The 25,652-nt window shown below is 38.2% G+C and overlaps 1 protein-coding gene across 2 annotated transcripts; it reads left to right on the top strand.

The window, feature by feature from the left end:
• The first annotated feature begins 63 nt into the window (after window positions 1–63).
• Window positions 64–25,652, top strand: atg2a (autophagy related 2A). Of its 2 annotated transcripts, none has more exons than XM_089135045.1 (42): window positions 64–604; window positions 1,419–1,581; window positions 1,690–1,839; window positions 2,203–2,305; window positions 3,850–3,988; window positions 4,247–4,450; window positions 4,872–4,974; window positions 5,099–5,263; window positions 5,627–5,769; window positions 6,376–6,451; window positions 6,548–6,800; window positions 6,888–7,029; window positions 8,216–8,314; window positions 8,418–8,585; window positions 9,669–9,933; window positions 11,305–11,392; window positions 11,487–11,655; window positions 11,726–11,868; window positions 12,039–12,193; window positions 13,795–13,949; window positions 14,083–14,233; window positions 14,330–14,514; window positions 15,606–15,686; window positions 15,774–15,880; window positions 15,960–16,052; window positions 16,133–16,203; window positions 16,286–16,362; window positions 16,966–17,136; window positions 17,205–17,331; window positions 18,255–18,478; window positions 18,596–18,825; window positions 20,259–20,394; window positions 20,466–20,678; window positions 20,758–20,859; window positions 20,950–21,034; window positions 21,458–21,611; window positions 21,694–21,763; window positions 21,953–22,035; window positions 22,131–22,252; window positions 22,405–22,559; window positions 23,537–23,689; window positions 23,800–25,652. In XM_089135045.1, the coding sequence occupies exons 1-42, from the start codon at window positions 434–436 to the stop codon at window positions 24,034–24,036; spliced, it is 6,081 nt and encodes a 2,026-aa protein (XP_088991171.1). In that variant the 5' UTR covers window positions 64–433; the 3' UTR covers window positions 24,037–25,652. The 2 variants fall into 2 exon arrangements, with proteins under 2 accessions (XP_088991171.1, XP_039504624.2); XM_039648690.2 differs by having other exon boundaries at window positions 5,096–5,263.

Below are 25,652 nucleotides of genomic sequence, written 5' to 3'. Positions count from 1 at the left end.
CCAACATGGCGAACTGACGCCTCCAACCTCTGTCATCTTCAGTGTGCGCCTACGTCATCACGCACTTTCGTTCAGTTCAGTCTGAGTATGAAAACAATAAACAACCCGTTGACCAGAGGAACCGTAGAGGACCTGTCGCATATTTGAGTGACATATATTATTAAAGACAGAACCGGAGTGACCATTTTCAACACAAAGAATCTCTTGTAAACTCTGCTGTGGACAAACTTACGTCCAAAAACGAAGAACCGGGGGATTTTGGTGTCAAAAGACAGGAAGTTAAACGGTTTCGCCCGCTCTTGTCCACTCCAGTAGGCTTGTATTATTGTATTCTCACTTTCACACACTACCGAGGGGGGTTTAAGTCTGTTATGCAGGACTGGTCGTCTCTTCCACCACCTCTCGGCTCCCTCTCCCCGTCTGCTCTGGCCCTATGTCTCGGTGGCTCTTCCCCTGGTCGGGCTCAATAAAGAAACGGGCCTGTCGGTACCTCCTGCAGCACTATCTGGGCCACTTTTTGGAGGAGAGACTCAGTTTGGACCAGCTGAGCTTGGACCTGTACAATGGCAGCGGGGTCATCAGTGAAATTAACCTGGATGTGTGGGTAAGTGTGGGGTAAGACATGCCCAGGCCGGTTTCCTTGTCCCCTTATTGCCAGTGTTTCGCAATATCTGGACTTGAGTTTGAGATCAACACATCTAGTTGAAGGAGCACTCGTGTTTCCAAAGGTTTGATGACTTGTGCAGAAAAGACATCTTAGAGTCTCTTCCTGGTCTCGAGACACAGTGACATAGGTTTACTCTTTTGCTTTCACATTTTGAGTCTGCACACTTCTGTGGTGTTGTCATCTGTGGGTTGGTGGAAAGTTGAGAGCAAAAAAAAGTGTAATAAATAATAACAAATTGATAGATGAACAAATCTAACATTATGATAATTTATTTAAATATATATTACACATTTGTAATTTAGGTTTTTTTTTTCAGAATTTAAATTGTGTTTAAAAGTTCAACAAATCAGTCTATGAATATTGGGGTAGTTAAAATTGTCATAATATCAATTTATCCATCACCTATTTTCATCATAACATATAGGCGGCCTACATGAAAGAACAGTATCTATAATGTAGTGTTGGTCATGATATTATACAATTATTTATTGCTTGTCTTTGTTAAATAATACAGAAGATAAAGAATAATCGTATATTATCGTAATATTATAATAAACGCAATTAGATTATTTTCCAAATTCATTCAGCCCTACTTTATACAAATATTTCATCATTTTCAATTTTAAAATAGGAGTCAATTTAATGAATTCACACAACATCCTTCTCCTGTTTCACAGTCATTTTGACATCTTCAGTTCTTACATGTGATCATTTCACCTTCAGATTCACTAACTCTAAATCTTCTTTCCAGGCGGTGAACGAGTTGTTGGAGTCATTGGGAGCTCCGCTGGAGATTGTTGAAGGTTTTGTGAACACCATCAAAGTGACTATTCCCTGGGCAGCACTTGTGACCGAACACTGCACCCTTGAAGTCACTGGATTGCAAATAACATGCAGACCAAAATACAGAACCAGTGAGTTCTGTTGACCCTTTTTGTGGACTCGTTTGGTTTGATACATATTGCCATATTTTATACAAGATTGAGTTATTATTCAATAATTTGTTCTCTGATCTCTGTTAGATGGGAACTGGGATTCCCAAGGGTGGTCCTCATGCATGACGTCCAGCATGCAGCTGGCCCAGGAGTGCCTGAAGGATCCGCCCGAGGCGTCAGAAGAGCCGCCTGCTCCACTGGAGGGGCTGGAAATGTTTGCACAGACCATCGAGACAGGTGTGTATCAGCTCTTGTGTCTATGTTGAATCATGAAGTTAAACTCTTAAATTGACAGTTGTCCCAGGCAGTGGAATTTTATCTATAGCTCTTATAGTTATTAAATCATTTTTATTTATTTATTTATATTCATATTTAGTATATATAAATAAATTTAATATATATTTTTATTATTAATTTAAAACAACAAATTTGTACATTTATTCATTTATTTGGTTAGTATGCATGGATAATATACTCTCAGCCAGTGATTATCACTAAATAAGCCTTACAGGGTCATTGAGACCCTGATGTGTGGCAGACAACCAGCTTACTACAATTTATCACATGAACATATGTGTGTGTGTGTGTGTGTGTTTGCAGTCCTACGTCGAATAAAAGTCACCTTCCTGGACACTATAGTGCGAGTAGAACACCATTCCCTGGACGCTGAGGCTGGGGTTGCCTTAGAGATGCGCATTAAACGGTGAGGCCATCCTGATACTTCTAGGGATGTATTTTGTTTTTGTCTGTTTATTTATAATAAAGTATGATGAATTAATAGTGTGCCAGCTAATGTAACTCGCTTGATGTGCCATTAATAAATGGGTCAGTATGATGTTTTAATGTTTTTGAGAAGAAGTTTCTCGTTCTTTGATCAAAAATACAGCAATACTATGAAATATTTTTACGCTTCAGAATAACTGTTTTCTAGTTCAATATATTTTAAAATGTAATTTAATCATGTGATGTCAAAGCTGAATTTTCATCATCATTACTCTATTATGATCCTTCAGAAATCATTGTTATAGACCATTTTGCAAGATGTAAACAACACTGGTCCAGAAGCACTTCCTGTTTCAGTTTTTTAACACTACATAAAAGCTGGGATAAAATACAACCAACAGAACATATAAAACTGAATCAGAAAGTTAAACAAACATCTTTAAGATGTTTTCTTTACATGTGAAATAAAGAAAACGGTTACAAACTGAAACAGGAAGTGTTTCTGGACCAGTGTTGTTTACATCTTGCAAAATGGTCTATATGCTAATTTGCTGCTTAAGAAACATTTCTTCTTATTATTATCAAAATTGGGAACAGTTGTGCTGCTTAATGTTCTTGTTGAAACTGCTACATTTTTTGTCTGGATTCTGTGATGAACAAAAAGTTCAAAAGAAAAATGTAAAAGTTTTGTGTGTGTGTGTGTGTGTAACATTCTAAGATCTGGTTTCACAGACAGTGCTTCGATTAAGCCAGGATTAGCCTTAGTTCAATTACGACATTTAATTTGCTTTTATAAACTTGCCTTAGAAAATGCATCTTGAGACAAAACAATGGCAGTGACATATTTTAAGATATCTCAGTGCAAGTTTCTTTCAGTTAAAAAACCATAGACAGTCAAAGAAATGGACACAGCGACCCCATTGATTTCAACAGAGAAGACTGAAACCCGATTATTGCACTTCCTGTCTAATGTCTACGCGACTGTGCAAGCTCAAACTGAGCTTGACGACAGTCTGACAGTTGTAAATATTCTAGTAGTTGTAGCTAAGCTGTAAGTTACAAAGTAATGGAGCCTTTTATACATTGTTGTGTTTCTTTAGAAATAAATAATGGACAAATGTAGTCTTTGGACGCCTCAGATGTAAAGTTATTTGCCGTCAAAGCGACGCCAAATTGAAGTTCTACTACAATGGCGGCTCCTGCGAGCCTTCAGCTTCCGGCTGATTGATTACCCCCTTGGTTAAAACGGCTCTAACACGCATTTTTGTCTGGAACTAGCTTTAGCCTTGTCTGTGAAACCGGGGGTAGATGTCTTTGATGTCACATTTGATCAATTTAATCTAAACAAAAGTATTGTACTATGCTATTGCATAAAAAAAATTGCCAGTCAAAATAACTTTTAAAACGTTTACATTATTTTAGTCGATTCACAGGTTAGGCTAAAAATACTCATTGGCTCATATTCATTCCATTGTTTGTGACCAAGCTGTGTTTTGTCCCCGGTGGTGGTGTGTGGTACTGCAGGGTGGATTACTGTGATGAGGCTGTGAGAGACTCAAACCAGACAGTGCCTGTAGACATCCACCAGCCACCAGCCTTCCTGCACAAGATCCTTCAGCTCAACTCCGTGCAGCTGCTCTACGAGACCCTGGGAGGATCACAGGTGAGGAAACTATACAACCTGTTCGTTAGTGGTGTTTACATTTAGTATGATTCCCCTTTTTTGCTGCATTTCTATTCTAGCTTGTGTACTAATCTAACTTTTACTTTAAATTTAAACATTGTGTACTGCAAATATTTTTGGCTATTTTGAATTTTTTAAGGCGCTTTGGTTAAAAGCTTCTGCTTAACACAAATGTTGCAATGGCAAGCTTACTTTTCCTGTCTGTAATGGACATTGTCATTCAACTCGTCCATTTAGGGGCTGATTCATTCTGATGTCATGGCGAGCAGCAGGGAGACGGATAAGACGGATGAAAATGATGAAGATGATGATGCCTCCGATGCCCCGCAATCATTGCATCCCACCCAGAAACCCCCTGAGCCTCTGCTGATTGGACAATGCTCTGGATTCATAGAGACAACAGTCAAAATCAAACAAAATGAAATGCTGCCTGGGCCCAAGGTTTGTGTGCACAATAAGAAATAAAACAACACTTTTGGTATGTTTGTTGTTAGATACATGTTAACTAACCAAATAACATTTATAACATTATAGCTGGATATTACTGACATATGGATACACTCCATTAACGAAATGGAGTGCACTCATCTCTGGCAATACTTCCTAATTGTATCATTTAAACAAAGCAACTTTACAGAAAATGCTTGAAACTATATGTATTGTGAAAAGTGCTAAACAAATGTAAAATATTGAATTGAATGGGAATTTTTATGTGAAATGGACAATCATGATTCTTTTGAATCAGATTAAATGAGTAGGTCATTGCTTGAGCATGCATGTAAGATTTTGATTAGTTCAACCCAAAAGATCCATTTCATTGTTCACACAGACAACCGTATTCTGAATGTCTTTTTCCTCTTAGTTTGAGTTGGATGGTAAAGTAGGGTGTCTCCACCTGCTGCTGTCCCCCAGTCAGATCACTCAGCTGACAGACCTCCTGTCCTCCCTCTGCATCGAGACATCAGGTAACCTTTTTAAATGTCTTAAAGTGTAGTACAAATGACACACGGTTTGCTCCAGCATGAATTTAGCCATTTTCTTGTATGATTGACAGTGTCCAGTGCTCTTTCTCTCTCTGTTTGTCAGAAGGCGGTGGTGGTGGTGGTCTGTCTGGTGGGGGTGTTTCTAGGCCTCTGGGTTCTGATGATCTGCGATTGATTGAAGAGGATCTTAGTAAGCAGCTGAACACAGAAATGTTTGACCGAGACCTGGAGTTGGACTCAGAGCCGTATATCAGCACCATGGTGAACGGAGGTGAGGATAGTCAATATTTTGTTGAGTTTATTATAGATGACTGATTATAATTGTGTGGGTGTTTTCAGAATGGCACTCTATTTTGCAGTAATCTACTGGTCTAAAGTTTGGTAATTTAATAATTTTAATAAATCATTTTCTTCAATGTTTTAAATTTAAGCTGAATTTTCAGCATCATTACTCCAGTCTTCAGTGTCACATGATCCTTCAGAAATCATTCTTATATGCTGATTTGCTGCTCAAGAAACATTTCTTAATTTTTATCAATGATAAAAACCTCTAGAACTATTTCTAGTTCTGTATTTTGCTAGATTTTTGTTTGTTATTCTGTGTGTTTTGATCTTGATCGTTCTTCTGTCTCAGACATGTTTTATTCAATGGGTCCTGGCTATATGACCAGCAGTGTGTTGTCGACACGCTCCGGGAGTGAATTATCTGACAGCGATATGGAGTCGTCCATTCATAGCCAGAGCAGCCTGGCTCAAACAAACCCTCTGTCTCAACAGGTCAGTGCTTATATGTGCAAAGGTGTTTTCTCGTCGAGTTCAGAATGATTCATTCAAGTGTCCGAACTTTCTTTCAGAGAATGACAAAAAAAATTGCTTTGTTCCAAAAACATTTATACTTTTCCCTTGTTAAGTCACTCAAGTCAGATTTGCTCTATTGTATTTTGCTGTATTAAAAACAATTAGCTAATTCTTTAGTATTATGCATGCAGCTTTCTGACCACAAATTAATTTAGAGACTACGTTTTTGAGTAAATTTAAAAAGTAAATTAGCACAAAAAAAAAAAAATATATATATATACAGTAGTATATATATACAGAAATTGTGACCATACACGGTTCCTGTAGCTCAAAAAGTAGAGCATGGCGCTAACGACACTAAGGTCATTTGGTTTTATTCCCAGGGAATGCATGAACTGATAAACAGTATACCTTTATACTAGTCATTTTGGTTAAAAGCATCTGCCAAATGCATAAATGTAAAATATACAGGCTCTAAGATAACACGCTTTCCCCTTTTACATTCAATATAAATAAATTTTAACTTAATATATTGATGTTGATCAATGTGTATGATTGGCCTGCTCTTTATGATGTCTCTTACAGGGAATGCTAAACTGTCCTCGTCGTTATCCTGTACCAGGATCCTTATCTAGTTTGCCTCAATGTAGCAGACCTCCAAGTATGTATCTAAACCTGTTTTAAACACACACGTTGTGTATGTCACTGCTTTCCATTAACTTTTTATCTTGCAATCCATCCGTTTTTTTCCCAATAGAACGGTCGTCTCGAGACGGCCAATCAGAGCCAATGAAACCAGATTCGTTGCTTCGCCTCTCATTGGGCGGAGTCACCCTGACTCTTTTAGAGCAGGACCCGCCTCCTGGGCCAGATGGGCTCTCCTCATTGGCTGAGGTGTCAAAGTTGTTTTTCCATGAGCTTGCGTTCTTTAAGGACAGCATGTTCAGCGAGAGAGACTTTCAGAACCTGAGAGGAAGCTTTGCTAAAGCTTGTGCCCTCTCCCACATCAGGTACAACAGGAATACACTGCTATGCTCACTGATTGTATATGTACATGCACGCACTTCTTTTGACTCCCTCTGACCTCTGGTCTTCAGGGTGACCGGTGCAGCAGTTCAACTTGCATGTGAGATGCGTAGCGCAGGGCGACACATCCGAGCCACGAACTCCGACCTCTCCTTCAGCAGGCTGGAACTGCTGGAGTGCCTGTGGGACTCGGGCGGTCCGCAGTACACAGAAGTAAATGACACATCTTCAGACACTTACACCCAAATGCTGTTATCTATCAGGCTTTCTGGGATGGGTGATGTGTTCACTTTTTATGTTTTTTTAATTTTCGTCTGAGTCCACTCATAAATTTAGTTTCTATAACCAAAATCAGTCCTTATTTATATATTTGTTAATCTTTACTATAATGTTCAGCAACCACCTTACCAAACTTTTCATGAAAAATGCGAAACCAGTTATTGTCAAAAAAAGAGAAGTTTTAAAGCATGGGGTCCCAACTCTGCCCGTCAGTGTGTCCACTTTCCTGCAGAGTTTTGCTCCAATCCTAATTTAATCAAGGTTAAAGCTAAACTCTGCAGGAATGTGGACCTCGAGGGACAGAGTTGAGACAGGAGTTGAGAAACCCTTGCTTTATAGGCTTCCTGCAGTTTTCTGTAAAAATAAAAGAAATGTTGGATGTTAAACATTTTAGAATGAAGAAATTAAGACTGTCATAAATAGTATTGAAATTTTAGTTTAGTTAAAAAAACTGTTAAATAAAAAAACAGTTTACAGTTAAATATTAAAATAGTTATTTTGTTTCATATTTTTATTTAGTAGAAGTAGTAGTAATAATAATAACCATCAATAATAATAATGAAATAAATCTAACTCATGTTAACGAATTGAGCAATATTGTAAAGTGTTATCATTTTTAATGACCAAATACCATTTTCTCCCCTCCTTTTAAAATGATTAAAAGCTTAGAATTAAATTGCTACCGTTTTAAGACTACATGTAAATGACTTATGATTGGTTGGCCACATATTACCTAATATTTGACTAATACTCTTATTTCACGTAAAGTGCAGTAATGACCTGTTTTTCATTAGATGTCCTCTTGAAACACATTTGTGACCTCATTTAGTAGAAAATTTTGTTTAATTAATTTTTTTTTACCTTGTTGCACTCTGGAATACAATCTGGATGGTCAAAACATCCAAACGGCCTTATTACCAGATTATTACAGTGGTGTAATGGTTTAATATAGTCACACCTCAGTTGCTTTGCCAACTGCTCAAGGATAATCTTAAACAGATGTGAATACAGTTTGAGTTATGACAAGTCAGACTTGCAAATCCCCAGTAGGAAACATCTTGCAGGCTGATGGAGGTTCTGGAAGAGTTTATTTGAAACTCATGTGTGTTTCTTCTCCCAGCTTTTGCAGTTCCAGTCAGCCGGTGTCTTCACGATGGGCACCACTGCCAGACCCTGTGCCCAGTTCCACCACAGTCTATCTGAGAAGCACATGCGTAAGGTACTGCAGCTTGACAGAGTCTTGTGATATTGACTTGTGAGAAGAGTTAATACTTTCGCTATAGGTCTATGTTAAACTGTTCTGGTTGTTTTCTGTCGTGTAGAGTGGAAGCAGGCGGCGTGTGGTGCGCAGAGACAGCTCGCTGCGGGTCGAGCTCGCGGAGCTCAGCTCTGAGTTGGACCTTGACATTCTGGGCCGACTGGGGGACATCCTGCAGGCCCTGAGCCACTGTCCATCGCCACCACAAAGAAACACAGCACATGCTGCAGAGGTCAATAGATGCTCCTGTTCAAAAATAACCCATTCCTCACCACAAAGGCGTTCATAGGTCCCTATGATTTCCGCGATAACGAAATCACGGACGGAATCGCGGAATTGGGCAATTAACGCGGAATCTAGTGTTAACGCGGAATTTCGTGGATTTTTACATATTTGGTTTGAAATTCTGTTTTTTGTGTGGGAGATGAACGCATGTATGGTGAAAATGCAGACCAGGGGAAGCAAATCTGGGCGACACAAACCCCTCAACGCGTCATTTCAGGTCCAATGACGAAATAAAATCAATGAAAGCATGGCGAAGCGGCTCTCCACGGCTCTGCTTTTGTCGGCTAAAAGTTAAGAAACTCGACGCTATAAGCCGTCAGTACCGAGCCGAGCAGTTCGCACGTGACTTATGCAGTGTTTCCCACACATTGACTAATTCGCCGCCACATACTGTGTTTTGGTTTTTAATTCTATTTAAAACACGCAGCGTTTTCTTTCAGTTGTATTTCCCCGCTCTCCCTCCGTCTCTCTCTCACTCATGCGTCTCTCTCTCACACACACACACACACACACAACGTGCACACCGCGTCTGTCTATGAGGCGCCAGACTGGACAAAAGCGAAGCGAACTCCGTGAGAGACAGAGTGTGACTTTTATTTAAACTTATATAAACGAATATAATTTATATTACAGTTTAAAGCTCATAACCATATTTTGTTGTTACTTGAAGAGTGCAGTGTTATCTTGCATCATGCAGTATTTGTCCTGAAAAGGCTACTGAGTAAATGTCTGTATTACTTACCTCAATAAATTTAAGGTCATTCCTAATTTATTTGTATTTTTTAATACATTTTAATCATTAACTTTAAAAGCATACTATTTTTACAACTAAAATAACAGTCAAGGGTAAAAAAAAAAAACTAATTCCCAAAAATTAAAACGGAAAAAACGGAATTTGGGAAAAAATAAAATGGAATTTGGGAAAAAATAAAACGGAATTTGGGAAAAAATAAAACGAATTTCATAGGGCCCTACATTCACAATGAAATTGGATGTAATGTAGTTTATTCCTCTCTCTTTTTCTCTTCAGTCTCATTTGTTGGAGCTCCACTCTTCTCTCCTGCTTCAATCTCCTTACGCCGTGCTGAAGGTCCGTTTCCCCATCCCTGACCTCCGACCCCCGGGGCTGAGGCGTCCTTTAAGCCAGCGGGCTGTGCGAAGTGAGATCTTGAGTCTGCAGATCTCTAATCTGGAGCTGAAGTCTCAGCAGGGGCCAGACGTTCAGCAGGACGGCCCCTGCAACCCAGGAGCCAAACTTACCAAACTACTAGAGGCCTGTTTCACCGATCTGCACGGTAAAGCATCCAAAGATCATTTATTCTTTTCAGTTATCACATAGACTGCTACTCAAAAGTTTGAAAGAAATTAACACTTTTATTCAGCAAGTAGTGTGTCTCTTTAATGCCTCAGCCTTATACGCTGGGCTAAATGTCTTTTTTTTTTTTCAAATGAAATTCAATTTACATTTACATTTTTTTTTATGAATGTTTATGGTCAGTGCACACTTTTCTAACGTTTTTCTAACTGCGTTCACACCAGATGTAAATTGCGCGTCAAATTCGAGCCTAGTTAAACGCTTGAATACTTTGAATCCATTTGTGCGTCAAGAGCAAAATTGATGTGTGTAAAAACAAAAGTTTGCAGCGAAATTTACGCGCGTCACAATCGAAACCCGTTGGCGGCCATCGTTTTTATGTTGATAGAACATTCATCGAGAGAGTCACCTCTCTGTATTTGCTCTGGAGATCAGAACAGCGGAATAGGGATCATCGTCACCGTATTTGTGTCCACCGGACCCTTCGGAGGCGAAACCAGTTTGGAGAGTTTCATCATTTGCTCGCTGACGGCCACTGTCAGTGGTACTTCCGCCTGTGCCACGCCCAGTTTGATGACCTGTTGTCCCGCATCGGATCACCCTCGCGCTCATCCACCTAATCTGTCATTTATTTTTATTTTGATTATAAATAGAGCCAGCCTCCAAAAGTTATTATCCTGTCATGTGATTTTTTTTTTCTCTTTCACATCCAGACACGAACTTATGCACATGTATGTTGGTTGTCTTTACATCATAGTAATATTTCATATTATCTAGATATGGAATAAATAACATTCAATACAAAATGAACATGTCTCGTATATTGAAATAAAGTTTTAAGTGATAAAATATTTGCTTTGTTGTGCATTAGAACCACAGCAGGCATTTAGTCATATTACAAAATAATACAAAAAGGCTCCTGATTGGTTAACGCGGCGCGAATTGACGGCAAAGTTCAGATTTATCAACTCGGGCGGCAGACGCGAATTCACGTCAAACTCGTGAATGCACAAATAGCACTAACGAAATCATTCGCGCTTAATGCGGCAGACGCTCAATTCGCGCGAACTTGACGTGCAAATGAGGCGTATTCACGTCTACCGCGCCACGCTCTACGCCTCATTCGCGTCGCAAGAATTTTTTACGCGCGTAACGCGTCTTTGCATTGACTTAACATTGAAATCACTCGTGCCTGACGCGCTATTCGCGTCCGGTGTGAACGCACCATAAAAGTCAAAAATGTATTTGCTGTTAGTTTCTGTTAGATTTTGTTTCTGTTTCACTCTGTTTATATTATTTATGCAGTCTAGTGTTAGTATTCAGTGTTGTTTTCTTTCTAAATTAATTTTAGGGGTGTATGAAGGCTGGGAGGGAGAGGCATTTCCCTGTATCCGTGTGCAGAAGAGCCCAGATGCGCAGAACCCTAATGGCATTCCCAGGTGAGTCAGTGAGTGTATGTGTGTCGGAGATTATGCTTTGGGTAAAATATAAGACAATAGGTTATACAAATCTCCCTCTCTTTTCCACCTGTAGGATTCAGGTCCGAGTGAATGAGGGAGCGGGATCTGACGGTGTGGGTGTGTGTGAAGGGGTGAACAGGGATCTGGGGCTGGGCTCCATGTCTCTGGAGAACCCATGTGAACTACGAGAGAAAAACAGCTCTCCCTTCTCATCCAATCGTACCATGTTTGAGACGGAAGAGGTATGTCCAGTCTGCCCGTCTGTCTGTCTTTCATTCAATCCTAAAGTTCACTCATCTGTCTCTTTCTCAGATGGTGATCCCAGCTGACCCAGAGGAGATGGAAGAGTTTCAGTCTCAGTGTGTTTGTCAGTGTCAGTATGTGGTTGATATCACGTTTCCTGTAGCGTACATCCTCCTGCCCAGTAAAGAGGCTTTTCTGAGCATCTATAACAGGTATCGCTCAATTCTTATGTATTCAAAAGAACATTGATTTCAGCATAAAATAACATTTCAGATTATATGCATGTTGTGTCAGGTGCAAACATTTTTTTTTTTTTGCCAGCCAATCCTTTGTAATTTCCAAAATAAAATAAAACAAATTTCTTTGAACTCTTTCTCCCCAGGATTAATAATGATCTGTTGATGTGGGAGCCTCCTCCACCTCCTCCGTGCCCTCCTCCTCCTCCTCCTTCTTCTTTTCAGAGTTCCCGTAGTCCCTCCCACCAGCACAGACCTGAAGACGATGAATTTTACCTCTGTAAATCTGCATTCAGGCTGGGTTAGTCATGATCATCTGTTTCATATTTCAAATTATGAACATTTTGGCTCAGGGTTATTTTAGCATTATTTACTATTAATGTTTATAATTATATTTTGAATTGGATTGTGCTGTGTTGAAAATCCTTTACCTGATGATTTAAAAAATGATCCGCATTTGAAATTGCTGGTAAATCATTATGCTAAATTATCATCAAAAATTGGATTCAATCTTTTTGTAACCTTGTTTTCTTGCAATTGACCGTTCGCAAAGACCCGCCCCTCTTAGTTACTGTCGCTATGTCCGACAAGCTACGCCACTCTCGCGCCACACGCAGTGAAAAATACATCGCGGAGCAGAGAGGAGACTGAAAACACGCTGACAGACAGGACAGACCAGGTTACTTTTCGGTTACTTTTGATATTAAACATATTAAACAAAGTCTCACCTTTCAAATTTGGTAATTTTTTTAAAAGAAATTTAAACAATAAATACCGTGGCTCTTTAATGCTTCGTGACAGATCGCTATAGAGCACCAGTGAACCAATCATCTGTTCCTTCTAGTTAATTTAAAGCATCAAATAAACATGAATGAACATAGAAGGAATGTTGTTTTAACCATGGAAAGACGTCAGTACACACTTTCAAGTTCAAATCCTCACATGTTAATCTACTAACTCTCTTGACTGCTTTGCTGGACAAATGGCGGATTGCGAAGTATGATTGGTCAGATCACCTGTCAATCAAGCTCCCTGCGAAGGATCAATTAGCACAAGTTTTTAGCACAAGAGCTGACTGATTGTAGGCCTCATTGATCTTTTATCTTGATTTCTTTAAGTGAAAAAATTGCAATTAAAGGAGTAGTTCACTTTTAAAAAAACTTCTCCGGATAATTTACTCACCCCCATGTCATCCAAGATGTCCACGTCTTTCTTTCTTCAGTCGAAAAGAAATTAAGTTTTTTGATGAAAACATTCCAGGATTTTTCTCCATATAATGGACTTCAATGGGAACCAAAGGGTTCAAGCAGTGCAAACTGTTTAAAGGGCTTTAAATGATTCCAGACGATGAATAAGGGTCTTATCAAGCGAAACGATCGCTCAATTAAAAAAAATAAAATAAAAAAAAGCAAAGTTTAAGTTTTATAAGCACAAATGCTCGCCTTGCACTTTTCTGTGTGACTCTCCTGTTCATTTGAGCTTATAAAACTTAAACTTTTTTATTTATTTTTGAAATGACCGCTCGTTTCGCTAGATAAGACCCTTATTCATCGTATGGAATCGTTTAAAGCCCTTTGAAGTTGCACTGAAACTTTCTTTTGGACCTTGAACCGTTTGGTACCCAGTAAAGTGCATTATATGGAGAAAAATCCTGTAATGTTTTCATCAAACACTTAATTTCTTTTCGAAAGGCATGACATGGGGGTGAGTAAATTATCAGCAAAAGTTTTTTTTAAAAGTGAACTACTCCTTTAAATTACAAGGTGGGGAATGTAACAAAAAAAGTTGTTATACCCTGTGTGAGCAAAATCAATTTAGTCCAATATGATAACATGAACTAGCAAATGACCGAAACACAACTTGAGGGTTAAAAATTCATTCCTAGTTTTTCACTTATGCCAGAATCTGACTCGGAGGAAGAGGAGCCCGAGTTCTTCTCAGCCAAGCAATCAAAAAGAAGGAAACACTTAGAGCCTCAGTCCAGCCACGCACTGAGTCTGCTCTGTTTAACGGTGCTGATTGGAAAAGGCCGCCTTCAAGCCATGACAGACAGCAAGGTATATTAAATGAAAAATTGCATGATGCATTGGTGTAGAGTTTGAAAGCAAATTTCAGACACCAATACCAGTAAAATGAAACTTTTCCAGTTCAATTCACATTTCACAAATCCAATTTTGATACCTTTTTAAGAATGAAGCTGGACGTAAAGTGGACCTCTGTCATGGAGAACTAATTTTGGACTTGGAAGGGGGGAAGATTTTTAGTGTGACCCAACACCAGAACAATCCCAATCTCAACTTCCTGACGATAGAGAGCAAAAGAGTGGAGCTGTATCATAAAGGTGAGCTGTTAAACCTGTTAAAACTCTTCCTGTTTTTGCATCGGGGAAAACTGTTCTGAAATGACAAATGATTTGTGTGTTTGGCTCTTTATACAGCGGAGGTCCCAGACTCCCCTATTCCTGTGAAACTGGAAATGCCCAGGTTCACTTCCCCAGGTCATCTGGACCTTACCATTTACCCCACAGAGGTGGGGGTGAGCAGCGTCGGTGGCCGAGAAACCGGCGTTCAGATGCTGTCAACTGCCATTAAAATCACTTTAGATCTTGAAAGGAATGTCAAGGTTAGTGCATTTACTTTATCAGCATACATACCGCATACTTGCAAACTGTAAACTATATTACCCCCAGAGCCAGACCGATATATCGGCAGGCCGATATTATCGGCTGATATTAGGCATTTTCAAAACTATCGGTATCGGCAGTTATAATGGCCGATAAATGAATATTTCAAAAATAAAATTAAACGGACGAAACAAGCTTGAACCATGTCATGAATGTTGGAGTTGTATAGTTTGTCCACCAGAGGGCACTCTACTGTTGGCACACTCTGTTGAGTTGGTCACGATACATACATTGCTTGATGAATAACAATTAAAAGAACATCCCCATCAGTTCTCTTAACTCAAATAAGCATGACAAAATTTGCGACTATCATGTCCAGTTTTGCTGCTGTTAAATAAGCCGAGAGTGAAGCCGAATTAGCTAGTAATAGTTGCGTTACGTTGTCCTTTTAACTTTTGACAATGTGACTGAAGTATTTCTTTAATAGCGCGTGACAGTTATAGCAATGAGACGTATCATCTCTCCTTGGCCTGTTATATTGAAAATGTATGTTTTACAATTTGCAGTATGACATAATCCATTGCTAAATTGCTCATCGTCGTAGACTAGCTAACCACAAAGCTAGCTAATGCCACTATCATCAGTCTGTTCTGTTGTGAAAATAAAAGAAACAAGTTTCTTTTTAAAATGCATTTTCATATTATTTTAGTTAAAACTCATAAATAACTACAAATAACTAATGTTAGGGAAATCTGTTAATGTTTTGTTGCGCATTTCTGAAATGAAATAAAAAAAAAAAAATATCGGCCGATATATCGGAATATCGGATTTTAAAGCCAACAAATATTTGTATCGGTATCGGCCTTCAAAATCCTTTATCGGTGGGGCTCTAATTACCACACAACTCTGAGTTGCTTAAAGTGACTATTAGGCATTAGCATATTACAAACATTAACATCAAGATTTTTTGTAAAGCGACTTTGTCCTGTGTACTGTGAAATTTATTATTTAATCTGCTTTCACCTGTCGGTTCTGATAATAATAATTTTTTGTTTGTCACCTGTAAGTATTCATCTCATTTTCTCTGTAGGAGTTTGTGGTTGCGCTGCGACTCCATGGTGCTACTTTACGACATCACATGGCGTTGACCAATCACAGCTGGCATGAGCAGGTAGCTGTCGGGAACTAGATACGTACTTTAAACAGGCGTGTGGATCTGTCATGATCTGGCTGATGTGTCTCTTCATTCTTTATTCAGATTGTTGATTTCCTTGATGTCATCGATGATGACATTTTAGGCTACACCCCACCTGCCGTCATCACAGTTCTTCACACACACCTGGCCACCTGTGCAGTGGACTACAGGTATTGTTGAATGTTTGGAGAAGTCTGACAAATGCTCTTTGTTCTTTCTGTCAACTTTCTTTGTCTTTTCTCTCTCCAGGCCTCTTTATCTTCCTCTGCGAGTTTTGTTTACAGCCGAGTCCTTTTCTTTATCCAGCAACATCATTGTGGACACCGCAACCTTTCACCTCAGGTACTGGTGACTGGTGTGATCCTAAACGCTTGCACGAAGATTCATTGATTGGATCTAACCACTCTGATATCTACTTTTAGGTTTATCTTAGATGACTCTGCATTGTACCTGTCTGATCAATGTGAAAGTGATACGGTGGATTTGAGGCGAGGTACAGAGCAAGCATAGCTTTGAAAATCTGAAATTGCAGTGATGTGGGCCACCTCTAATCATACTGTTTTTATGTGTCTCAGACTATGTTTGTGTATTAGACATTGATCTGCTGGAACTGGCCATAACAACTTGGAAAGGATCTGACTCAAGTAAACTGGTTAGTTTCATGCTAAACTTCACCGGCTTGAAGATTTATACTAGTTCATATATTGCCATTTTTTTGTCAAATAATTTCAATATGACTAGTAAAATCACCAGTAAACGTCAATATTTTAGGTTATTTATTTATTTATGTAAAATAATATAATAATAATAATATCGCAGGACTCCAGTTTCTGCTTAAAATTTAATGTCAGCTTGGCTGTGAAACGATTAATCGCGATTAATCACATCCAAAATAAAAGTTTGTTTTTACATAATACATGTGTGTGAACTGTGTATAATTATTTTGTATATATAAATACACATACATACTTGTATATATTTAAGAAATATATACAATATATATATATATATATATATATATATATATATATATATATATAAAAGCAAATATTTCTTAAATATATACAGGTATGTGTGTGTATTTATGTGTATTTATGAATACAAAATAATTATACACAGTTCACACACATACATTATGTAAACACAAACTTTTATTTTGGATATGATTAATCGCGATTAGTCGTTTCACAGCCCTAGTTTTTCTAATCTTCCATTTTGTTAATAACTATCTGTCTGTCTTATTGAATATTTCCAGACTCAGCCGCTGTTTGAGCTTCGTTGTTCTAATAATGTAGTTCACGTGCACACCTGTGCGGATTCGTGCGCGGCTCTAGTTAACATGCTGCAGTACCTGGTTTCCCAGGGCGATCTACACCCTCCTCCTCGCCACACGTCCCCCACGGAGATCGCCGGACAGAAACTTCTGGTGAGTAAAGTGGTTCTATAGCTTCTTTCCCCCTGCTTGTTTTCAACTCTAAAATGTCTGTCTTTTAGCTGTCAGAAAGTCCAGCATCCCTTCCGCCCTGCCCACCAGCAGAGACAGCGGAGATTAACCAATGCGACCTCACAGATGCCTTGATTGACACTGAGAGAATCCTTCAGGAAGAGACGCAAGATTCTGGTGAGACTTTGTTTATATAGATGGAAGAAATATCTATAAAAGAACATGTAGAAATCAATTAAATGTTTTGTTTTTTGACTAATATTCAATAGATTTGAAAATATATCATTTTAGAATATATTAAGAGTTTGTGGCCGGTAATATGTTTATGAAAGAAGTCTCTAATGCTCACCAAGGCTGAATTTTTATGATGATAAATACAGTAAAAACAGAAATATTTTTAAATATTTTCACTTCTGTTAATGATAGGTTGATTGTTGCTCGTTTGTCATCTAGTATTCATCTAATTTTCTCTCTTGGAGTTTCTGGACTAAATTGTGTTTTTGAAAATATTAAGACTAGTTTGTGGTCTGTAACCTGTTTATGAAAGAAGTTTCTAATGCCCACCAATGCTGAATTTCATGATAAAAAATACAGTTAAAACAGCAATGTTGTGAAATATTATCAAATATCATGTTCATGATAAAAAATACAATAAAAACAGCAATATTGTGAAATATTATCAAATATCATTTTCATGATAAAAAATACAATAAAAACAGCAATATTGTGAAATATTATCAAATATCATTTTCATGATAAAAATACAATAAAAACAGCAATATTGTGAAATATTATTACTTTTTAAAATAACTGTTTTCTGTTGTAATATATTTTTCAATGGAATATATGCATGTTATGGCAAAGCTGAATTTTCAGCATCATTACTCCAGTCTTTAGTGTCACATGATCCTTATGAAAGTATTCTGAAATTAATTCTCCTTAAGAAATATTTCTGATTAATATCGATTTTTAAAACGGTTGTGCTGCTTCATGTCACTTATGATCAATTTAATGCATCCTTTCTAAATACAAGCATTCATTTCTTGACCTTTGAATGGTATAGATTAATGGTTATTCAAATTTGTGTATTTGCCCGGCAGGTTCTCCTTCCATCCGGCGAGCCTCACCTGTCTCAGTCTATCTGTTCCCGGGAGAAGCCCCTAAGCTCCGCCCCTCTGTTCTAGAAGGGGAGGAGTCTGATATTGATGGACTGGTCACCACAGCTTTGGAAGCTCATGCAGATATTATGTCAGAGGAAGGCTCAGAGGGATCCACCGACAACGATGATTTCTGCATCCTAGAGGCTCCTGGGATGGGCATCCCAGTATGTACCCTCATTTTTAATATTGTTGCTTTGAAAAAAAGGGGTGTACAATTATATTTACTTATTCTTGTCCTACTCTCTTGTATAAGTTAATATCTGAACTTATCTCTCTGATAGCCTAGAGACGGTGAGCCTGTGGTGACCGTGCTCTCCCAGGGCCTTATAAAGGTGCGGGATGGATACTACTCTCGGCCACGGGGCAGTTCAGATCTGCTACGCGCCCCAGCCCGTTTCCCAGTGCCTCAGAACAGAGTGGTGCTCCGAGAGGTGTCCGTTGTCTGGCACCTGTACGGCGGCAAAGACTTTGGTGGCAAACCCAGCTCAGCCCATACACCACACAGCCATAAGTAAGTCTAGCAGAAGGTCTGAGAGGAGAGAATTTTAGGGTGCTTGGTTTGATTAGCTGGTCCGAACCTGTGTTCGATTGCCCTGAATTGTTGATTCTGCCCCGGGTGCGCACCAAAAGTGCCAGCACTAAAGCACCTTTCATGAATGCATGGAAACGCATGGAGCATTTCAGACCTGTTAATTGTTAGCTTTTATCCAAAACAGGGATTTAAAGGAGAACTCCGGCGAACAATGAACCTTTGGTCTAATAAAACATCGGTACATATTCAACCGTTCTCTGAGATTTGTTTTCATGATAATCGAATGTAAAGTGTTTTATCTCTAAAAACTGTTTAGCGTATAATGCTAGTGATGGGGGCATTGACTAAGTAAAAAGAAATCGCTAGTTTATACCACTAACAAGGCTCAAAATAGCCCCACACTAACGCAGTAACATAATGAGGGTCCACATGCAAAACGAAGCATTGAGATCTTTGTAAGTGTACAGACCGTTTAATAAGAAGATACTTTATGAAGACAGTTCACTTCACGTATACAGACAGGAGCCATCTTAGAAAAATAGTCTCGATAAGTCGAACCACGAACGTCGTGCTGAGTGATCTGAACTGTATGAAGTTCAGCGAACTGAAGTTCTGAACTGTTTGAACGGCGTTCGAGGATCGACTTATCGAGACTATTTTTTAAGATGGCTCCTGTCTGTATACGCGAAGTGAACTGTCTTCATAAAGTATCTTCTTATTAAACGGTCTGTACACTTACAAAGATCTCAATGCTTCGTTTTGCATGTGGACCCTCATTATGTTACTGCGTTAGTGTGGGGCTATTTTGAGCCTTGTTAGTGGTATAAACTAGCGATTTCTTTTTAATTAGTCAATGCCCCCATTGCTAGCATTATACGCTAAACAGTTTTTAGAGATAAAACTCTTTACATTCGATTATTATGAAAACAAAACTCAGAGAACGATTGACTAGGTACCGATGTTTTATTAGACCAAAAGTTCATTGTTCGCCGGAGTTCTCCTTTAAATTGTTGTAGCGATGCATTGTCTTCTTAGTTCTGTTCGCTTTCACAAGGCAACATTTCAAAGCGTACCAAAATGTGTTTATGAAATTCTTATGAGTAAAACCTGTTTCAGAGAAGAGCATTTACACAAGAGGCTCATTGGTTCTCAACTGATGTGCTCACCCACAGAATCTGACACTGCTCCTTTTTTAACACATTTCCAATGATGAATTTTGGGTGCTAATTGCTCCAGAGTTCTTCTACAATCGGGCCAAGTTACAATCGGTCCAATCTCGAACTGACCGTTTTAGTGCGGATCCAAGCGTGATTGCAGTGTTCATATATGCCGAACTGAACTAAGAGGCCAGGCGCCGAAACAAATAATCGAGCCAGGTGTGAAAATTCCTCAAGGTTGTTTGTGTCTCTCAGGGCTCGCTCAGCTGCTCCTGGAGCCCGTGGTTCTCCCTCTCGTTCAGCAGTGCCCTCGCGGCCCCAGAACTCTTGGCGGTGGGTTGGAGGAAGTGGGCGGCAGCACACACTTCTTATGGAAATACAACTGACAAAGGTATATTGTGCTGAAGTAAGCCATTTGAAGATTCAGAAAGCCTTGTTTCTAACTACTTTCTCTTTCTTCAGGTCAGTTTCCAGCATGAGACGTACCCTGTGGTGACGCCCCCTGCTGCAGGACTGGATGCAGAAGGACCAGGCCTCGGGGAGCAGCCTATTTCCCGCCAGGTGTTCATCGTCCAGGAACTTGAGGTGCGAGACCGTCTGGCTTCCTCTCAAATCAACAAGTTCCTGTACCAGTACACCAGTGAGAGCATGCCGCGCAGAGCCCACTCCAACATGGTGAGTTACAGAGAGGAATAGGAAAAAAATAAGCTCCTGTTTGTGCTTGTGTTCTCACCTGTCCCACTCGCTGCTGTAGTTGACAGTGAAAGCGCTACAGGTGATTCCTGAATCAGGTCTGGGCGGACCAGAGTGCTGTCTGAGAGTCAGTCTGTTACCGCTGCGTCTCAATATCGACCAGGTACACATTACTCATTATTTTGAAAAAATTCAGCATAGAGAAAATAATGCTTTGGGAAAAGCTACATACACATTTGTTTTCATTTCCCAGGATGCACTTTTCTTCTTGAAGGACTTTTTCAGTAGCATGGCTGCAGGAGTTAATCCTTATTTACCCGTTGACCCTGCCGCTGAGGGTAAGTCTGCCCCCTGTAATAGTTAAGATTTTATCATATATTACTATTTAGGTTTAATTTATTTCAATTTCAGTTTTAGTTTAGTTCAGTTTTTTTTATTTCCAGTTATTAATCAAATTATTTCAGTTAGCCAAAGCAATATTTCTAATTTTCTTATAGTTTAAGTTTGTCATCTAATATTTACATTTTATTTCAGTGAACAAAAAAAAAAGTTTTAGTTAAATAAAAACCCTGACATGTATATGTATTTAAATTCATAATTTGAATTGCACCCATTTATTATTTGATATTTTATTTTTTTAAATATTTTTTTTATTTATATTTTTTTATTAATTTATATTATTATTATTATTATTTATTAAATTAATTAAAAAAAATATTTTAAATTGAATTGTGTTGTGTGATCTGTATTTGTGATCCCAGTGAGGACTGACGCTCCTCAGAAGGCTTCAGACGACACAGATCCCGCCTCTGGATTGGGCCATGATCTCGCTGCTTCTGTAGAAACGACCTTTAGTGAGCAGAGTTCCTCCTCTGCTGGCTCCTCGTCCTCCTCTGACCAGCCCATCTACTTCAGGTAGAAGATCTGACGTCAAACTGCATGACAAAACAAATGTCTAAATCAGAATTAAAGTCGGTTCACACTCTGTCTCTTTTAGAGAGTTTCGGTTTACCTCTGAAGTTCCCATCTGGCTGGACTATCAAGGAAAGCATGTAGTTATTGAGCAGGTTGGTGATCACCTATATAAAATAACTGATTCTTTATGTTCATGTGGTCGTAGAGCCAGTTTACCTGTGTAGTTTGAGTGCTGAACCTTAAAACAACAACATAAGCTGTCCCAGTTTTTCTGAATGATATCAGTGGTTTGTTTAGTTTAACTGCTGTTATAATAATGCATATCATCTCTGGTTTCACAGGGAACGTTTGCAGGCATTCTTATTGGTCTAGCCCAGCTGAACTGCTCTGAACTGAAGCTGAAGAGATTGTGCTGTAGACATGGGTAAATGCTTTCATTCACAAACACATCTTTGTCTTTACTTTTTGCCTGCGTTACTATTTTAATCTAGATCTGAAAAGTGAGTTGTTTTGTCTCAGGCTGCTGGGTGTTGATAAGGTGATTCAGTACGCAGTGAATGAGTGGCTTACTGACATCAGGAAGAACCAGCTGCCGGGGATTCTGGGAGGTGTAGGGCCCATGCATTCTGTTGTACAGCTCTGTGAGTACGACGTGTCTCATTTCTGTGTAGTTCTGTCTCGTCTCAAGTGCTCTGGCTTTTTTTTTTTTTTTCAGTGACGCTAGAATTTAATGACCATGAGATTAATCTTGAATATTCAGATTGAATGCAATCAAGTTGTCTGTGCTCTGCAGTCCATGGTGTACGTGATCTGTTCTGGATGCCCATTGAGCAGTACCGAAAGGACGGACGCATCATCCGAGGCCTCCAGAGGGGGGCGGCATCATTCGGCACATCTACAGCCTCTGCTGCCCTAGAGCTCAGCAACAGACTAGTGCAGGCGATTCAGGTAAATACACACACATATATAACCAATCATACTCCAAACTACTATTCGTGTGTGTGTGTGTGTGTGTGTGTATATATATATATATATATATTTTTTTTTTTATGAAAGTTGAATGTTGTTTCTGTTTACCATGTTCCTAGATATTTTGATAGATTTTTCTTTTTGAAAATGTATATTTATATATTTTATTAAGTATATTATAATTTATTTTATATTTTAAATTAGAATAAATTATGTATATTTTATAATATTCCTTCCTGGTTTTCCATGTTACTCGATATTTTTTTATTTGATATTTTTATTTTTTTATTATGGGATAGATTTTTCTAAATTACATGTATTTATTTTTGTATTATATTCATGTGTATCATTTGTACATCATATTATATTTACCATGTTACTAGATACACTGAATTAGTTTTTTCTTTATAGATGTTTTTTAATTAAATTAAATTATTTATTATATTTGTATGTATCATTTGTACATCATTTATGTTTTTATTTGTGTGAAACTTTTGTAATTATATTTATTATATTACATAATTGTATTTTTATGTTCATATTTACCATGTTACTAGATAAGCTAAATTAGTTTTTTTCTTTATAGGTATTTTTTTAATTTAATAAAATTATTTATTATATTTGTATGTATCATTTGTATATCATTTATGTTTTTATTTGTGTAAAACTTTTTAAATTATATTTATTTTATTACATAATTGTATTTTTTATGTTCATTATTTATGTTCAATATTTGTTCCGGGCCGGCTTTACCATGTTACTAAATATTTTACTAATATTTTACTAATATTAATACTAATATTTTACTATATTTTTATATTCATCCCTTTTTTTTTGCTGGTTACCTTGTTGCTAGATATTTTTAATTTAATATTTATCCATCGCACCAAATATAAAATAATAATAATATTAACCTAATTTAATATAATAAGAAGCCTTTTCCTGTGTATTTGTAGGCCACCGCTGAGACCGTGTACGACATCTTATCTCCAACCCCACCTCTGACACGTTACATCACTGAGGGACGCCCCACTCCCCGTCCCAGACGCACCCCTCAACCAGCTGACCTCAGAGAGGGTGTGGCCAAGGCCTATGACACTGTCAGAGAGGTACGTCCCTATATCATTACAAACATGTGCATCTCTAAATGGATAATAAGTGTTTTTGGCTAATTGAACTCATCTAATTCAATTTGACATTGCCGTCTTTGCTTTCCCAGGGTGTTATTGACACCGCTCAGACTCTATGTGATGTTGCGTCTCGTGGACATGAGCAGAAAGGTCTTCCTGGAGCAGTGGGCGGGGTTTTGCGCCAGATCCCGCCCACTGTGGTCCGTCCACTTATAGTTGCCTCCGAGGCCACTTCAAACCTACTGGGCGGAATGCGGAACCAAATTAAACCAGATGCGCGGAAAGAGGACTTTTTAAAATGGCGCACCGAAGTTGGCCAAGAATGAGATTGACGGAGTCTGATTTTTGTTAGTATGAATGTGAGTTCATCTGTGAGTATCAATGCAAAAATTATAATTGAACCATTTTTAAGTGGCTTCCACATAGTTGCACACTTTGTTTCATGCAATGCAAATGTTTTCCACTTGCACTTTTGCTAGAACCGAGCGCTCTAGACCGCCAAGTGCAGCTCAGTCTCATCTTGTCGTATTGAAACGTATGCAATCATATCAGTCTGTAACTTTACCTGTGAGCTCAAGACCGGATGTCTCCCCTCTCTGAAATACGCATTTAACATCTGATTGAATTGATATTCTTCCTCTGAAGTATTACAAACATAATGTTGAATTTCTTATTTAGGTAAGGTGAAAGGCTCATTTTATACATTGAGGTGGCCTTACCATACTTTTCACTTAACACTAGGAAAGTGACTCTTCTTGTCCACTCTATATTGATGTCTTTGTGCCATAATTATACTGCATTGACATTACAAAGATCTTATTTTAAATTGTCCTGTTTAAGTCTTTCTTAAAGCCTAATCTAACGCATTGATTATTTGAGTGGTGCAATCAGTCTCTGTATGGGAATGATCACTCTTGTTTTCTATTTGTCCTCTCTTCTTTCAGAATGTGATGAAGAATTGTTGTTTCGTCTTTTTTTCTTGGTGAATCTTGCAAATTGCCCGGAGCTGGGTTTCTCAAAAGCATTGTGAGTGAAATTGCTTCCACAATCTACTAATGCTTATGATGCTCCTGCGAAACAAAGCCAGGTCATATTACACCTCAAAATAAAAACATGTGTCATTTATTTAGTAATTCGATTTTACATAAAGAAAAGCCTGTTTTAGAATTTCTTACATTGTTACATTATTTTCTTGGCAATTTGTATTTATTGTTCATTTAATTCTCATTTTCAATATGCTGATTTAAAACAGAAGATGAAAATCACTAAAGGCAGTATAACAAACACCCTCATTATATATAAATACTTAATGTATTTATTTTTCCACACCAATTTTCATGCCAATAATGAGAATTGTCGGGAGAAATGTGCTCAATTGTCAATAAAATAATGTCACAATGCAAACTATTTTTTCAAAAATAGAATTTTCTTTATTTTTGTGGTGAAATATGCGCTTATCAGATTCAGCCTTTTTCCTCCCAGTTGCTTTCATCTCATTAGTTGCCTTCCTTCATGTTTTAAATATTTTATTTCATATTTGAGATAATGGATAATGAAATGTAAAAAACTGATGATGTTGAGCATTTGATGTATATGAAAAAGCGGTGGGCAGTTGGTCGGTTGACAAAGGACTTGTGGGTAATGTTACGTTCACTTATTTGTTTTTGTTTTTTTTGTTAATGGCATAACTGTGTAAGGGAAGTGAGTTTTTGCTGTGTGTTTTTATGTGTGTCTAAACAGTGTGTGTTTGAGTGAGTGTGTAAGGACATGCATGTTTGTGTATTGATGGTTGACTGGCCGGCTATGTGATTCATAGCTATCGGTGAGTTTCTTCTGTAATTACAACTATATCATACGCTGTAAGAATTACCTGTATAATACCAAGACAATGTGTAAACAAATTAATACAAAAAAAGGAATAAAAATGTGCATTTGAAAAATA

This window comes from Pimephales promelas, chromosome 9, assembly GCF_988280905.1.
Source record: "Pimephales promelas chromosome 9, fPimPro1.hap1.1, whole genome shotgun sequence".
Taxonomy (NCBI): domain Eukaryota; kingdom Metazoa; phylum Chordata; class Actinopteri; order Cypriniformes; family Leuciscidae; genus Pimephales; species Pimephales promelas.
The sequence above is the reverse complement of the archived record's forward strand: the minus strand, read 5'-3'. Positions and strand labels throughout refer to the sequence as shown.